The 19047-nt window shown below is 38.1% G+C and overlaps 1 protein-coding gene across 1 annotated transcript in view; it reads left to right on the forward strand.

Annotated features, from left to right (window-relative positions):
- Positions 1–1017: 1017 nt before the first annotated feature.
- The window catches only part of LOC137734256 (uncharacterized), a 90943-nt gene continuing 72913 nt past the window's right edge, over positions 1018–19047 (forward strand). Inside the window, exons 1-2 of the mRNA XM_068473552.1 lie at positions 1018–1467; positions 2197–2414. Coding sequence (XP_068329653.1) covers positions 1464–1467; positions 2197–2414 — 222 coding nt within the window. The 5' untranslated portion in view covers positions 1018–1463. The remainder of the gene's footprint in view (positions 1468–2196; positions 2415–19047) is intronic.

The following is a 19047-nucleotide window of genomic DNA, read 5'->3' on the forward strand; positions in this document are numbered from 1 at the left end:
GCTCGCCTCTTTCTTTCATTAATTGATAGCCATAGATCAACATCATGGATCAGAACTTAATTGACCAAAAAGGAAAAAAAATCAGCACTTAATAGCAACTGTCATAGCAAAGCTGGATATAAACCATGGAACTTCCATGTGAAAACAACGAAGTTGTTAGACTTTCAGATTATCTTAAAGACTGTCCATTGTGTTAGAGGGGCAAGAGTCGACTTGTCCTTGGACCCCGGCCTCGTTCAAAGAGTAGGTTATCCATGGGCAACGCCGCTTTCCGGGCCAAATGCAGCACCACCGGAAACGCCAAGCACAAAATTAGATACATCACAGGTCCCCAGGAACGGGGGTGGTGGAAAAGCAGAAGCCACAAAAGTGAAGCAACTGAGACTGAACCAAACCCCATCATGGCCGTGCGGCACCAACAAATTGTAAGATCATATGTGCTGGTGCGGCTAGTAGCGGTGTCCCTGCTCGTAAATAGTAGCAGCAGCTCGAGTAAGGTAAAAGCAAAGCAATAAGCAAGAACGCTCGACATGGTGATCATCGTGAGTGTGGGGTTTGTTTGGAAGAGATCTTGTTGCGGATATCTCATTTGGACCAACGTCAGGATGGTCGAAATGGCAAACGCAAGAATGTTGTTACGGTGTGCGTGTCGGTGGTTGGTCAGTGGTGCTGCAACGTTGACATAGACGAACAGCTGCTGCTGATTATTGGATAAATACGTGACATTATAAATTGCCATCCTGCTAGCGAATAGCTCTATACCAAGTGTATTTGGTGTTTCAGAATTGAGAGACCCAGCCATTCTAAAGCTCTATATAAAGTGTCTGGTGTTTCAGAATTGGCGAAAATTCCCCTTAATTTCCAAAATTGTTTAGATTTCAGAATACACGTCAATGAGCACGAGTTGACTTGATTGTCGGGGGACGTGGCTGGGTTGGAGGACCGCCAGCTAACACTGGGTTGGGAGGGTAATTCTCAAAAGTTCAGAGGGTGATTTTGTCCATATGGTTTAGAATTCATGATATCTGTGTTTCGAAAGATGTCGTTGTTTCATTTCCAAATTTGCTGCAATGACTAATGAGTTGGCAGCCTCAAAACATCAAGCATTGGGTTTCCGTTTTAAGAACACTTCAAGTTCCATCCTTATGTTTTTTTAACACATAGATGCAATGTTTGGTCGGGTACAAAGTATAATAAAGCATTTATAAGAGGATGATTACCCTTTTTTTTTTACATTTTTTAAGATCTTATAAATCTTTTCCTACATCTATGCATTTGTTTTTCTCAGTTCACAATTTAGCAGAATGAGAGTATATTTCTGTTTACTATAAGATGTGAATTCTAACCTTTATTCATACCTGCAGGCTAAGAATTGTGGTAAAAGAGTTTATTGTGGTTAGCTTAGAGGAAAATGTGAGATTAGCAGTTTGAAGAGTACTTTCTCCTCATTTGTTTGCTTTAACATGTGTAAGTTGTAATTATTATTTTTCTCTTCATGGCGTACTTAAATTTGGAGATCAGCATATATTTGTTTTTGACATTTCTTATTAAATGTATTTGAAAACCAACTGAAGAAAGTATCCAATTTTTTAGCAATTAAAAAAAATCACCTCAATAATTACAGTTTTATTCCAATTTCTAAGCAAGGGGAAAAAACCTCTGAAGTTTCAATGAAGAGAGTCGGAATTTCTGAATAGTAGATTTATGTAAATAGGATTGTAAATATGAATGTACATATATAAGTAAATAGAGATGTAAACATTGTTGTTAGTATGTCTAAACAGAATTGTAAACCCGCAGCAATGCGTGGGCTCTTTTGCTAGTATACTACAAAATTGTTTCAGAATTTGCAGTGACTTGTGGGTTGTTTCCTAAGGTCTTATTGACCTTTTAATTCACCACTACGAAATCGTCACGAAACCCACTTTTTTTGGATCAGGATCCTCTCCTGAGCTAAGGGTGAGGATCCTCCTGACCAAGCACATCGGACCGTTGAAATTTTATCCAATGGTTACAATTATTATAACTTTTAGAGGGATTCCTGTTTGTAGCTGTTGGATAAAATTTCAACGGCCCGATGTTCTTGGTCAGGAGGATCCTCACCCTTAGCTCAGGAGAGGATCCTGATCTTTTTTGTGTTTGGACACAAGACTAGGAGTTTTGGTCGGGTGCTTATATTTTGGGTTGATTTTACAGGCTATCCAGCAGCTTCAGGCCAATCTACCCAAACTGTTCCATTGACTGTCTATTTGGTGGGTGCTGCTTTGGATATTTTTCAGACTCTGATAGTGGACCTAGATACTGAAGGGCGCTACCTTTTCCTAAATGCGATCGCGAACCAACTGCGTTATGCAAACACCCATACCCATTACTTTTCTTTCATTGTTTTGTACTTGTTTGCTGAATCAAACCAGGTGAGACAACTTAGATGCTTCATATTTGCTCTGTGATAGTCGTCATTCTTTTTGTTGAAAAATTTTTGGGGGATTGTTTTCATATCAATTACGATTGAGCTGCATCTTCTAGCTGTTGACGTTATTTTTTACTTCAGCATGAAATTATCCAGGAGCAAACCACAAGGGTATTGTTGAAATTTTTTCAGAATCCGAGATACCATTTCTGGAACCGAGCTTTCATCAGATGTGCGCCGGAGATTGAAAAACTATTTGAATCTGTCTCAAGGTCTTGCGGGGGACCAAAACCAGTGGACCAAAGTATGGTCTCAGGCTGGGTGTCGGAGAGTGCCCACTAATTATTTGCATGGCCAAAAGACATGATATGTAATTTTTGTTACACTAATCAGCAGCTAATTGCATCTCCAGTGTTTTAGGTGTCCCAACTTCGATCGTCACGCAATTGTATGTATCTATCTTGTACTTTAGATGTTTTGTAATTAAATGTTTACCTACATTGTAAATTGTTTAATGCTGCACCACCGGAAAAGCCAAGCACAAAATTAGATACACCACAGGTCCCCAGGAACGGGGGTGGTGGAAAAGCAAAAGCCACAAAAATGAAGCAATTGAGACTGAACCAAACATCATGGCCCGTGCGGCACAAACTAATTGCAAGATCATATGTGCTAGTACTACTAGTAGCGGTGTCCCTGCTCGTAAACAGTAGCAGCAGCTCGAGTAATGTAAATGCAAAGCAATAATCGTGAGTGTGGGGTTTGTTTGGAACAGATCCTGTTGCGGATATCTCATTTGGATCAACGTCAGGATTGTCGAAATGGCAAATGCTAGAATGTTGTTACGGTTAGCGTGACGGTGGTTGGTCAGTGATGCTGCAACGTTAACATTGACCAACAGCTACTGCTGATTGTTGTAGAAATACATGACATTATAAATTGCCATCTTCCAAGGCACCTAGCGAATACCTCTATATAAATTGTATTTGGTGTTTCAGATCTCAGAGCGAATATTGAGGATAAACCAGCTCTACTAGCCTCCGCTATATATAAGATGCTACTCCTTGGTTTACGACAAATAACTTTCCAGATTGGCACATTCTCATTGGCCTGCAAGACTAGAATCTTAACGTCGGAAAAAGAAGGAGAAAGTAAGGGCCTGTTTGGTATCCTACTCAAAAACTTGAATTGTTCTTAAAACTAACTTTTAAGAACATTTCTTAGAAACAGTTCTTTTTAGGTTTCAAAAACGTGTTTGGCATTGAACTTAAAAACTATTTTTGAATCTAAAAATTTGAAAACTTGTTTGGTTTAACTCTTAAAAACAACATTTTTTTTTTAAAATTATGTATTTGTTTTAAGATATACAAAACATATGAAATTAAACCTTAAACATACTATTTTGATATTCATGTGGTAATACAACACATGTATGCTCGGTAATCAAATTAAACTTCAAGTCTTAGACAATAAATATTACATTAAAACATTCTAGAAAACCAATAAACTTTGAGACTAATTGTGGTCTCTAACATCCTTAAAAACTATTCATTTTAGACTATTAAGCCATAATTTTTTCCTCGACTCAGACATCTTCATAAACATCCTCCTCCAATCCGAGCTAGTGAACTTCTCCAAAGCTTTCAAATAAGCGGTATCATCAATATCTTCCATGCCCTCAAGTACTTCCATACAATCTTCAATGGTACTTAACTCTCTCAATGGGGAGGATACTTCCCTCTCTCTTTTACGCTTAACCTTCTCCAATGTAGCCTCAGTCTTGGCATTAAGCGACTTTGCCCAAGCTGCAATAGCTTCGTCCATTTTGGTTGACTTGGATGACTTTGACTTCTAGGAAAGATCACATGGAGGAAAAAGAGCACAACGCTTGGTACTGGTTCCTTCATGTCCCTCACTAAATGCCCTTGAACCACTTCCGATACTTTGTCTAATGCGTGCACCAGTGGTAAGAAACCCAGCTTCTAACTCTCTCTCAAAATCAGAATTTGGAGGAGAATTGGTGGATGCATACTGCATTTGACCAGTAGCAGTGGTATTATTGAAAATCTGTCCAAGCACCTCATAATGAGAACACCCTTTGCTACGGAAACGGCTAGCAAACTTGTTTTTCTATAAAATTTTAATATAGGTTGACCACACTTAGAAAATAATATTATAAATGCATATCTATAAAGAAAATACATTATATAATATAATAAATACCTTAATATAAGCTGCCCAAACTTCGTCCGATGCTTGAACAGTGTTTGCAACAGGGTCCCAACCCATCCCAGTATGATTAACAAGCTTGGCAAACTCACAGTAAATCTTCCGCAACCGATTATATTTTTGCTTCAATTTTTCAAGAGTGTATCTCTTACCATATTTGTCAAACAACTTCATGTCAATCGCATCCCACTGATTCTTTTCTAAAGTGTTGGTTTGCAAGCCTTTTTTTGTCTCTTCATACAACATACTAATGAAGTAGTCTTCAATAGGTTTTGGCCAATTAGCTTTATCATCAAGGTCATTTTCAAAGTCCTTGTTTGACATCTCTCAGACACGTACTAGAACAATGTAAACGGAAACATCGAAATTAATACAAAGCTAAAAGCTACATTCACTTATGAATGTACAAAACACATATATACTCAGTTCTATGTAGTATGTACTATATACTCAGTTTTCACGAACTAGATGATAAATAAAAAGACATTTTATGCATGCGAATATCAAACAAAATAAGAGTAGTGTGACCTAAGAGTAACTCATTTACCTCTTCCAAAGACACAGGCATGACAATACAACTTAATTCAAAGACCAAAATGAAAATGAGACTTCTCTTATTAAATCCAAACAGGAACCATTACTAAAAAACACAACGTAATTCAAAGACCAAGTCTATCATTAAAGCATTCACAGAGAAAATATGAAAATTTCATTTTTGAACTCAAACATTTGACGTTTTGGCTACTCCAAAGACCCATCCAATGAAACAAGTATATCACATAATATTACTTGCTACATACATGTAGCAAATGTCAGAAATCCATTCTATGAAACAAGCAACCATATGAATTTTGTAACCAACCACATATTTACCATGTCAGCATAAAAAAAGGATCTGAACCCATCAGCTAATTCGTGTCATCTATCGATTCAAGATAGCAAAAATCCAGCTTAAAAAGATGATTTTCAAGCTCTTAGCCATCTAATAAACAAACCCCACTTCCAAAAACTCCTCAAAAGTTGAGTTTGAATGGAAAAACGGATAGCAAATTATGACCATTAGACTAACAAAGAATGGATTTTTTAATACACTTTTCATGTAAATTAATCACAACCAGATGGTGGTTCCCAATCATTTTCTGAACTAACTAGGTAAAATGTGAGTGATGAACAATCAAAGCATTAAAGTATGGTTTTTTTTTTTTTTTTTTTTTTTTTAATATATATATATATATATCTATATATCAAAGAACAGAGAAGATGAGGAGGAGGACCTTGTTCGATGATCGGATTCTTGAGCTAATAAGGCTTGTCTAGAACGCTCTTCACCGAGAACGAAAACGACCGAGTCCGATTCGATGTCCTTGTAAACAAAAGCTTGTATTTGTTCTTCCTGGAACCGAAATCGATCAGTTTGGATTGCAATTTGCAATGCCACACTGTCTCTGCTCCATTGCTCGGAATATATATATACAATACATAAATGAATCACACCAATTAGACAGATAAACTCAATTTCTCACAACCCAACACATAAAACACATAAATCCAACTTTCTGATCATTTTCTCCATTCTGAGGAACCAAACAAAATAGTAAGAGAAAGACCCATTACCTTGATCGTTCTTGACAGTGAAGATAATGGCCCAGTCTCGTCCCCAATCAACCACTCAGAGATTCGAAGCTTAAAGCTATTCGCCGGAACCTTCACCTTACTGGCCGGAACCTCTTGGTCGTTCGTGGTTGGTGAGGTGGAAGGCTTGTTCGTGGTTTGCGCGGCGCAGGTCACTCAGACCTCCATTGCGATCTGAATCTGTGAAAAAAAAAAATAATACTAAAACCTGACTTTTGTTGTTTTCAAATTATAATGGGCTGTTCTTAAATTTTTTTGAGTCCAGTTTTGCAAAATGGGCTTACCAAACGGGTTTTTTTTTTACTTTAAAACTTAAAAATTATTTTTGAGTTAAAAACCTTGAACTCAAATCCAATACCAAACATGCCCTAAGAGACTCTCATGTATAAAAGGAGACCATTCTCATACAATTAGGGGATAATGTCACTACTGTACTTAAACTCATCATTAGAAGCTACTAATGATGATTATGCTTGAACCTATGTATTGTGTAAACTCTTCGCTATTAATGAGAACTCCTCTATTCCGTGGATGTAGCCCAACTTAGGGTGAATCAAGTACATCTTGTGTTTACTTCCTTATCTCTATCTCTTTACTTATTACTAACTTCTCTGCAACCGCTCATGTGCATGCAAGAGACATATTTTATTGCATCATATTGTTCATAGCATATAATTCCACTTTTTATTGCATCATGTTAGGATTTTGACCTTGTTTTTGTGAGCAATTATACGTTAGCTTTATGTATGAAGTGAGGACATTTTTAGCATAACGGAATGATTTCACCTTTTTGTCCTCTTCGCATTATATATATAGACTATCACCAAGTGACCGGAGCAACCTCGCAAAGCTCACAAACTTGACACTTTACGTTGTTCCAAAGTCTCATTGATTTTGTGCATCAACAAATGTCATTTTTGAAAGGGCAAGATTCTTGCCTTGGCTATAAGAAAGTTATCACTCTCTACGCTGACTAGGCTTGGCAAACGGGTCGTGTCTATCGTGTTCTTGTCGTTTTTGTGTAACACCTGTTATCTTAACGGGTCGTGTCGTGTCATACACGTTATCTTAGCAGGTCCTTAACAAGTTGGGTCACTTTACCTAACGGGTAAAGTGACCCGACCTGTTATGACCCGTTAAGAAAAATATTTTTTTTTCTTAAATTTGCACATACCACACATTGCCACATAAATATTACTTCAAAACATTAAAACACATTTGTCGCCAGGTAAGAGAGGGATATGGTGATCATGAATCCTGGAAGGAGGTGGATGGGGTGGTATCACAAAAAGCTCATTAAATTCTCCAATAAGAGATTGTAATTCTTGCAGTTGCTTGGGAGTTACGTCACTGAAAGGTACCCCTTGAGTTTCTAGTGAACAGAGGAAGAATCCCAAATTAGAGTTGCAAATCTTCTTATTGAGATGTTGCAGGGCTACATCCTGGATTAGAGGCCTTGGAGATGGTGAATTTCTCAGTTTGTAATGCTTTGGGTGCTGTGTGAATTCCATAATCAGCTTTTGGAAATCCCATAAGGCCGGACTAATTGTAGAAAGCCATTGGACTCCAAGAACTAAATCACAACCACAAAGAGGTAAACAGATCAACAATGCAATCATAGTCCCAAAGACAATGCATTAGATTTACAACAACCAGAACTTGGGACCTTCCCACCATCAGCAATCATCACTTCAAATGCTTTAGTTGGATGTACCTGTTGGCCCCATTGTTTAGCAACCTAGAATCTACAAAGTTGTGAGTGCTGCCAGAATCCAGTGAGATCCTAACAGAATGACCATTCACAGAACCATGTGCTTTCATAGTTTGAGCAGTTGGGTGTGAAGTGGTACCATAAAAGGCACATTCACTAAGTTGCATTTGTTTGAATTCAAGAGTGGCTTCAATAGTAGTCTCACCAACATCAATAATTGTTTCAACCCACACTTGAGGCCCTTAACCCATTTATCATTACAAAACCAACACTCTCCATTCTCCCTTTTCAACTGAATTTCAGCAGGTGAAAGTTTCTTAATAGGGTAATTATGTAGCCTAGGAACATAAGGTGTAGTCACTGTGGTGTTTGGCAACTGAATTTTTGGCAGTGTAGGGTTTGCTGGTTTGTAGGATCCCCCCTTAAGTTCCTGAAATTTGAAGTCTAATTGAATATCTGTAGCAATAACTTCACAAAAAGTTTTGGGTTTCAGTAGTTTCACATCAAATTTCAATTCTCTCTTAAGACCACCAACGAAACAACTATTCAATAAAATAGGACCAACTTCACTGGTATGATTAGCAAGTTTTCTAAACTCAGTAATATACTCACGAAGAGTACCTGTGTGGGGAAGTTTGAAGAGTGCTTCAACACCGTCTTCAAACTCAGAGAGCCCGAATTCTCTGCACAATGCTCGAGTGAAGTCCTCGCAGCATGAGACTATTGAAGGATCTCACCATCTAGATGCGAGGAGACCACGCCGATCGTGGGGAATGAGCTCCAGTTGAGCTGTGAGGGCTACGGGGCGCCTGGATCTGATCGATTTCACGAGAAACTTGGTTATCGGCGTGGTGCTAAGCCGATGAAGCATCGCTCCCTCTACGAACACTTTGCTCCCGCCAGAATTGCTCGAAATACATTGGTATTCGAGTTTCGAATGCATGGTCGATAGCTTCGGCGAAGAGAGTGGGAAGATTAGCAGGGGTGGATTCAATGGCAGACATGCGAGATTCCATAACGGAGATGCGAGTGTTTGGATTGGGTCAAGGCATAAAACGGAAGGGATACCAAGATGGTGGGAGATACCAGTAATAGGACTCAGCCGAGGATCGGTTCAACCTTGACCGATGATTGTGATGGCTATGGCGGTGCAAGGAGGAAGACAATGAACAGTAAAAGGAAAAATACTTTTCTATTTCTCCTGAGCTAATGAAGAGCATCATTCTCATTAATTATCCTGATCGTTCAATTTTTATCCAACGGTAACATTCATTAGCTCAGAAGAGAATCCGTTCAATTTTTATCCAACGGTAACATTCATTAGCTCAGAAGAGAATCCAAATCCCCACGTCATAGTGTGTGAATGCCAGATGGCAACAACAACTACTTCTTTAAAATAAATCCATAAAACTAAATGCTATTACAATTTGGTCCCCAAGCCTTACAATTTAACCCACACCACATCGATCAAGCAAATTCTTCAATCTATAACACTCACCATTTTTCTAACTTTCCGAGTGTTCCCTTCTGCAATTTTTCCTATTTTACAGACAGCGGAGAGAAATAATTGATAAATAGATATGGCACCGAGAACTGCTGGTGTGGAAGTACCATCGTCGACCGCCACCGTGAATGCTGGAGAAAGCAGCGGATGCACGGACGCTGCCACAAAGTGTGGAGCTTAACCAGTGACCTCTTGCTTGATATGTTAGTTACTAATTTTAATTTTATTTACATTTGTGACCATTATTAAATTTTAATGATTTTTTTTATAATTTATTTTTCATTTATTGAAATTTGAATCAAAACCATAAAATCTTCATCCTGTAGAACCCACTCGCTTTTAGATTTTCTGAGTCCTGCGATTTTGTAATAATCTTCCATAGTGAATGACTTTTGTTTGTCTTGGTTTCGCTTGATGTGCCTGATATGAGCTTCAAATTGAGATAATTTTAATTTTCACTTAATGCGTTAATACTTTTAATTTCCGATATTTTGGGTGAGTCTCAATTGCTCAATGCGTATAGTTTGCTTCAATTTTCATCTTCTTCCGGGTTTCCGTGCAATTTTTTTGAAGCCCAAATTATTCAAATTCAATTTCATTTATAAATTGATAAGTGTGGGTGTCAACACCCAATTAGTTGCAAGCCTTCAGCTTCTTAAAAGGCTAAAGCATCTTTCTTTTTGAATGCTACTAGACTCATCCCGTTGTCCTATTTCTTCACCCACATTTTAATTCTACCCACATTTAAAAGTTAAAAAATTAAAACGTTATTTTCACATCCACTATTATTCTTAAAATAACCTCTAATTAACAACTTGTCATAAAGCCTGCGTATACCTCCCATTCTGAGCACACCCCACAATCATGTTGATCCATGAAACAATATTCCTCTCTGGCACCTCATAAAAAATTCTCTGCGCACCATCAACATCCAGACACCATACATAGCATTCAAGCAGCGAATTCCAGACACCATAGATAGCCAGCAAGTAGCGAATTCCAACTCATAACACTCCTCTCAATCATACCATCAAACACCCGGCGTGCATACTCAACACCACCCATGAACCCACTTACTAGAACCCTCATGTGCACCTGTAATACCCTAAAAATTTAAATATATGAATATGTGGAAAAAAATCGATTTATGGTTATGTAAAAGTTTTGTTTCTGGAAATTATTATAATTTACATAGTAAAATTTATCGTTAAGTGGAAAAGATGAAAATAACCCTTGTTGGTTTTACTTAATTATATGAGGATGTATTCTATACTCATACATATGAAATTATCTCTTGTTAAATTTGGGTAGAGCTCGGTCCTACGAGCGCATAGGCGTAAACTGTTTGTGAAGCGGAGTTATTACAAAGGAGTTATTAACATTTAAAGTTAGGTACATTTTGGTAATTTTACTTCATTTTAGAAGGCTCCAGAAAATCTGGAGCACTAAGTTGTGCCATGTGTCACGTGTGTGGCTAGGATGAGAGGAAAATAAGAGAAAAGAGAGAGAGAGATGGATGGCTGAGATGGAAAGGAGAGAAGAGAAAGGAGAGAAAATGGTGGAGAAACTTCCCAATCAAGGGGGGGGGAGGAAGGAGAGAAAGGAGGGAGAAGGAAAAGTAACACGAACCCTTTCAATCCGCTGACCCGACCAGACTCCATTTGTCTATTCCAGCCACTGTTGATGACGGGGATGGTGTCAAATTACTCCTCACTTCGAACCTAGTCATTACCTCTCCCATTTACACCCGAAAAACTAAAGAAATTGATTTGATTTTAGGAGAAGCCGCACGGTGGGTGCGACGGGTTTGGCTTCGATTCGTCAAAACCTGAAAAATCCTTCAATTACCACCAGCTTTGGACTCTTGTTGAGGCCTAGAACAAAGCCCATGCATTGGTTGGGGTGTCGGAGTTGTTTTGGAGTTGAATCAAGAACACCAAAATCAATGGTTTTCGGTGGTTCGAGGGCGATTTGAGATGTTTATTGGCTGAATTAGACTTCGGCCTAGGAATGAAAGTTGTTTCTGTAAAATTTGGTAATTTTTAGAGTTGGTTAGAATTTGGGGTTTCCATTTGCTGGAAACCGCCGCCCACGGCGGAGCATGGCCAGTTGGCCGATGCTGCCATTTTGTTGGATATTCTAAATACGAATTTGTTATCCATTGGATGTGTTTCAATCATTATAACTAATGTTGGATATTTCGTTTATTTGGAATATAATCGGAAATGGATTAGGATTGAATTGTGAACTACGAAAGGCTTGATCTCATTCAAGGGTACGTAGGCAGTCTAACAGGAGTTAGATGCAGCCTTAATTAATCGAGACAAATCTTTTGTTGAGAAATTGAACTAAGAAAAGGAATTTGGTGAATAATTTGAGATTTAACCTTATGTTTTGGTAAATAAATGTTGGTCATAAATTTTTGTGAGGGATTAAGAAATTGAAGTAGAGAATCGTGATTAATGGTAGTTAACTAAACAAGAGTTTAGTTTGGGCCTATCACCAATATTGTTTTCCGAAATAAATATTTCGGGGTGAGGCGTTACAACACCTATTCCCCTTTTATCACCAACCCCGAGGCCTAAAAACATACGAATAGGAAAACCCATCGCCTCTGCCTCTAAACCCACCAGCCATTTATACAATTCAACAAATTCTGCGCGAAGTTTTGCTCCGAGCATAGCCTTTGATCAAATGGTTCCCCATAGTAGTACCTGTGTCTTCAACATTTTTGAAAAATTTGAGGGAGTGATTGAGACACCCAAAAGCAACGTAGAATGACAAAATCCAAACAAGAATTTAGGGTGTGCTTGCAGATCACTAGAAGCAACTTGTTTTTTACCTTGTCCTTATATGTCATTTTACAAGAGGTTAAAATTGACATAAAATAAAGTATTGAAAGATGGGTGAAAAAAATAAGACAGCATGTAGGTTTATCAGCACTCTTATTTTTTACTATTCAATTGCTTACTTTCACCAAATTTACAGTTTCTTCTCTCTCTGTATCTCTCATTAGCTGCATCTATTGAAATGTCCCACATTGACCGTATTAACGAGAAAAAAAAAAGTTTAAATATCCTAACTCCACTCCAACTAACACTGAGGCCTTTTGTGATAAAACCCCACACCTGACAAATTGTGTAGGTGGTAATTACCAAGTTGGGGACAATATCGACGTTGTTGGAAGTGGGTCTTGGCTCGTCTTTTTGATAATTCTACAACATCGATGACAAGAAGAAGTACAGAGGGATGCATTGGTTCCCACTTTTGAGGTTCCTTCCATGAGCAGGCACCCTTAATAAAGAATGAAAAGTTTCTTGATCAGATCCCTGCTCAAGGACTGTTACCAGTTACTCCATCCCAGTCACCATTCTCTTCTCAGTTGTATGTGATGTTTGTGTGTGTGTGTGTGTATGTGTTCTATTAGGAATTAATTACCTTCTAGTTAATTTTCGTCCCCTGATCCTCTTCTTGCTGGATCTCTGGTCTTTTGCAGCTTCCCACACCAATATCTAATATTGCAACTCAAGTGGTTATGAACCCGTAACTCAATGCTTTGGGATTGCACATGCAGTTTTAGAGGTTCTTTGATAGTCCTTCCTTGTAAATAGATCTACTTGAGAGGTCTTAGCTAGTTTTCCTAGATGGTGGATTTCTTATCCAATATTTTGTAATGGGTTATTATACAAAATGGTCCCTGAGATTTGCATGATCAATAGAAATGGTCCCTGAGATTGAAAATCAATAGAAATGGTCCTTGAGATTGTCCACCATCCATGATTTTGGTCCTTCCATTAAAAACGATTTTGGGCAATTTTCAAAGTTTCGTAACTTAATCGTTTCTTAACCAAATTCGACCCATAATATATCAAAATGAAGATAGGAAAGTGTAGAATAAGATTATACCTATTTGGAAGGCCAATGGTGTTGGCATGAGTCAAACATTTAGTTTAGGAATGTAATCCTATAATTTATTCCTTGTATAATTGGAATTCTTATTTCTTGTTATGTGGGATATTGTACAACTATATATTTACCTCCTAGAGAGAGGAATAAACATACAATTCAAACCCTAAATACTTTTATCTTGGTACCAGAGTAGGTTCGAACCTAACTCTCTTTCTCCTTACAGCCGCTGCATCTGAAAACCAAAAGAAAAAGTTTTTCCAGCCACATCTCTAAAACCCAAAAGAAATTATTTTTTTCTTCCAGCAATTGTCTCGAAGCAAGAGACATTGTTGCTTATCTCACTGAAAGAAGAAAGGATTACTAAACAACAAAACCTAGGAAAACCAAAGTCCAATGTCTTGAAGCAAAAGACGCTAAACTCTAAGTGCCAACAGTCTCTTCCATGGCTGATTATCAAGCGCAAACCTAAGTCGGGCAATTGGCAGAACATGTTGTCATACATGCTGGACCATATGCTGACCTACAAGCGTGGCCAATTTCTGAAGTCAGGAACACCAGTGTAGGAATTATGTGTATGTCAAGAACAATCCGATGATCCAAGTAAAATTGGCACTGCATTCACGACATCCAGTAAACGAGATTCTGGTTGGATAATTGATTCTGGGGCTACGGATCATATGACATATGATGAATTCTTGTTTCACCACTTAATCGTGCCACCCAAGGAGAATGTTATCACATCAAACAGTGAAATTGCTCCAGTTATAAGAGTGGGTTCCATTGCACTTACTCCCTCTCTATCTCTGCATAACACTCTTCTTGTTCTTTCATTGTCGAACCATTTACTTTCTGTTGGTCAAGTTACAGAACAATTAGATTGTGTTGTACTCATGTTTCCCACTTTTTGCCTACTACAGGATATCCAGACACGAGCGATCATTGGGCGTGGTACTAAAAGGAAAGGGTTATATTATGTGGATGATGTGGTACTGGGACGAGTCAACCAAGTGAGCAGTGGTCACAACAACAAGGTTAAGAAAATCTGGTTATGGCATCGTCGACTAGGACATGCATCTTTTGGTTATTTAAGAAAATTGCTTATGTCTTTATTTAATGGCATTTCAGACTCTGATTTTTAGTGTCAAGATTGCATTCTTGCAAAAATTCATTGTAGTTCTTACCACTTGAGTCTCAATAAAAGATCACTACCCTTTGAGTTAATTCACTCTGATGTATGGGGTCCCTCACCAATAACAACGCGCCACGGTATTCGGTGGTTTGTTACCTTTGTAGATGATTGCACCAGAATCACTTGGCTCTATACCATTAAACAGAAGAGTGACATTGAGAAAATTTTCCAACAGTTTTATCGAATGATTGAAAATCAATGTTCTCTTCCTATCAAAGTCCTAAGATCCGATAATGGTGGAGAATATCTTAATTCTGAACTATCACAATTTTTGGCAGAGCACGACATATTTCACGAGACTACTTGTCCTCAAACTCCTCAACAAAATGGTGTGGCAGAACGTAAGAACAGACATATCTTAGAAACTACACAGGTTTTTCTAATTAGGGCTTATGCTCCTCATACCTATTGGGCAAATGCAGTTATGTATTCCGTTTATCTTCTTAATTGAATGCCCTCTCGAATTCACAACTTCCGAACTCCCATGGAAGCCTTGATGGATTATGTCACTCTACCATCTTCTCTTCAATTATCACCTCACATATTTGGATGTGTGGCTTATGTGCATCTTCACAAGAATCAACGGAGTAAATTGGATCTGTGTACTGTTTGTTGTGTATTTTTGGGATTTAATAGCCAACATAAGGGATATCAATGTTACCATCCACCTACTAAGCATTTCTATGTCACCCTGGATGTCACATTTTATGAAACTGAGATGTTTTTCATCTCTGATCAAACCCACGGTACTTTTCAGGGGGAGTTGAATAGTAAAGATGAAGACTACAATTGGTTTGATGTTCCATATGAACGAGACAGTTGGCATGTTCCTAGTGGTACGTGAGAGACCGAGACTGAATACTTAGGTGTTATAAGCAACCCACCTGACTGTTCCTCACCAGAGGGTCGCGACACAGCAAGCCAAAGTCCAATGGATCTTGACCATGAAACCCCTGACCGACAGATAACTCATGCAGCGTCGAATAGTAGGCCTACACCATTTATGGATTCAATAGAAGGTAGTGGGTCCACAAGTGATACTGAGACTGTGCAAACAGAAAATAACCCTTATTCTCCTTCACTAGTATATACTCATGTCCCCGTGGATATCCAAGAGGTACATTTTCATACTCCAAATATTGTTGAACATTCCTATATTTTACCTCCTAGGCAAAACCGTGGGAAACCACCTGACAGATTTTCTTTGGAAGGAAAAGTGAGATATGCAATTGCATAATATGTGTCCACTCATCGACTACCACCTAAGTACCAAGCCATGGTGAATAAATGGCTAGGATTAAAATTCCAACAAAAGTGCAAGAGGCTTTGCGAGATCCCCGTTGGGTAGAAGCCATGGGAGTAGAGATGGAAGCCTTACAAAGAAATGGAACGTGGAATGTAGTGTCACTACCACAAGGGAAGAGACCAGTGGGATGTAAATGGGTGTTCACCATAAAGCACAAGGCGGATGGATCCATTGATAGATACAAGGCAAGATTGGTAGCTAAAGGGTACACACAGACATTTGGAGTTGACTACCAAGAAACATTTGCTTCGGTCGCAAAAATGAATACTACTCGAGTCCTTTTATCTTTAGCAACTAACATGGACTGGCCTTTGAAACAGTTCTATGTGAAGAATACTTTCTTGCATGGAGATCTGGAAGAAGAAGTATACATAGGAAAGTATGTAGACTCCGAAAGGCTCTTTACGAATTCAAACAATCACCCAGAGCATGGTTTGGAAGGTTCACTGAGGCAATGAAAAAGTATGGCTATAGACAGGGAAATGCGGACCACACCCTGTTCATCAAACGCATGGAAGGTAAAGTTACTTTATTGATTATCTATGTGGATGATATGGTAGTTACTGGTGATGACATGGAAGAAATAAAAAGGCTGCAGAGGTATCTTTCATCAGAATTTGAGATGAAGGATCTAGGAGGCTTGAAATACTTCTTGGGCATTGAAGTTGCTCGTTCTCGTGATGGTATTTACTTGTCTCAGTGGAAGTATGTTCTTGATCTTCTCTCTAAAATTGGAATGTTGGCTTGTAAGCCAGTTGAAAATCCCATTGTAAAGAATCATCACCTGGCGATATACCAGGATCAAGTTCCTACCAATAAAGAAAGATATTAGAGATTGGTAGGACGATTGATTTACCTATCACTTACACGTCCAGATATTGCGTATGCAGTTAGTGTTGTAAGTCAATTTATGCATGTTCCTAGTGAGGATCACATGGCAGCAGTGATGCGTATACTGAGTTATCTGAAAGGTGCACTAGGTAAAGGACTGATCTTCAGGAAGCATGGACATATGGAGGTAAATGGGTATACTGATGCTGATTGGGTAGGAAACATTACTGATCATCACTCCACATCAGGTTACTTCACATTTGTAGCAGGAAATCTAGTAACTTGGAAAAGCAAGAAGCAAAATGTAGTGGCTACATCCATGAATGAGGTAGAGTACAGAGGAATGGCACATGGAATTTGTGAATTGTTATGGCTCAGGATTCTTCTCACTGAGATTGGGTTCAAGCCTCAAGGATCTATGTTATTATCATGCGACAATCAAGCTGCGAGAGAAATAGCCAATAATCCCGTTCAACATGATCATACAAAGCATATGGAGGTAGATAGACACTTCATCAAAGAGAAGTTAGATATCAAATTGATTGATATTCCATACGTGAGGTCTAAAGAACAATTAGCAGATGTGTTAACTCATGCGGTTTCAACAAGGGTGTTTCAAGACTCACTTGACAAGTTGGGCTTAGGAGATATCTATGCACCAACTTGAGGGGGAGTGTTGGCGTGAGTCAACCATTTAGTTTAGGAATGTAATCCTATAATTTTTCCTTGTATAATTGGGATTCTTATTTCCTGTTATGTGCGATATTGTACAACTATATATTTACCTCCTAGAGAGAAGAATAACCATACAATTCAAACCCTAAACACTTTTATCTAATGGTTGCCAGAGATGGCCGGAAAATAGCCTGAAATGTGACTGGTTCGCAGGAAAACTAGAAAACTCGCCAGAAACTGGGTAAACTTTAAACGTTCATAACTTCTTCAATACTTAACCAAATTGAGTGATTCAAAACCGAAAATAATACTTCTTGATGAGATGAAGAGAATGGTACCTTTTTCAAAGGCTAACTCGCCGTGGTTTGGTCGGACAACGGCTCGAAATTGGCTTACCATTTTCGAGTTAGCCACTTTCAAGCAGTTTTTCGGCCAAACCACGACGAGTTAGTAGTAAATAAAGATACCATTATCTTTGTCTGGTCGAGAAGTATGATTTTCGTTTTGAATCACTCGATTTTGTTGAGTATTGAAGAAGTTATGACGTTTAAAGTTTACCCAGTTTCCGGCGAGTTTTCTAGTTTTCCTGCGGACCAGTCACATTTCAGGCTATTTTCCGATCATCTTCGGCAATAATTGGGCTTCCAAATAGGTATAATCTTGTTCTACACTTTCTTATCTTCATTTTGATATATTATGGGTCGAATTTGGTTAAAAATTGATTGAGTTACGAAGCTTTGAAAATTGCCCAAAGAGTTTTTAATGGAAGGACCAAAATCATGGATGGTGGACAATCTTAGGGACCATTTTTATTGATTTTCAATCTCAGGGACCATTTCTATTGATTATGCAAATATCAGGGACCATTTTATATAATAACCCTTTTGTGATTCATGTTTTTATTTGAATAAATTGTTATCGTTTCTTCAAAAAAAAAAAAAAAAAAAAAAATTGTACAACATCAGGAAACATTTCTGCACCTTGGGTTTAACATTAGGACTAACATTTCCATTTGTAATTGGCTTCCTGGTAGAATCCAAGATAATGTTTGTGATTGCTATTTCATTCCTAATTCACATTGCAATATTTTATACATTGCTTTGCTTCTATGTTTTCATGTCATGTGAGGCACCAAGTTGCGAGAATATTTATGTTGCAAAAGATTTTTTATACGTTGTTTGTCAAAAGTAGGAATCGGAATGTAGATCTGATTCATCTCTTTTACCGTGCTCTCTTTTCATTACTTACATTGTTGCTATTGGTTGTGTTGGGGATTATATATCTGTAATGAGAATCATGGTCAGGCTTGGTTGGGGTTCATGACTAAAAGTTTTACAGAATAGAAACTATTTCATCCAACATCTCCTCATTACTTGTGGTGGCATGGAACCCGACGAGACAAGAATATTATTGACAGCTCACTTGATGTTTGCAAGTTTGGCAACAAATCTAGCTTATGTAACTTGCAAGGTATTTCCTCTTACAGTAAATTTCTTAGGATTCCCCTGGTAAAATTCATTGTATAGCCTACCTGTTTTATAGGTTTTTATAGATGTCTCACAACTATTGAAATATTTTTTGTTGCTTCATAGTGGGTTAAATTCAATATGTTGGAATCTGTGTTTGAAAACATTTCACACCATTTTTGTTT

This window comes from Pyrus communis, chromosome 5 (assembly GCF_963583255.1).
Source record: "Pyrus communis chromosome 5, drPyrComm1.1, whole genome shotgun sequence".
NCBI classification, from domain to species: Eukaryota; Viridiplantae; Streptophyta; class Magnoliopsida; order Rosales; family Rosaceae; genus Pyrus; species Pyrus communis.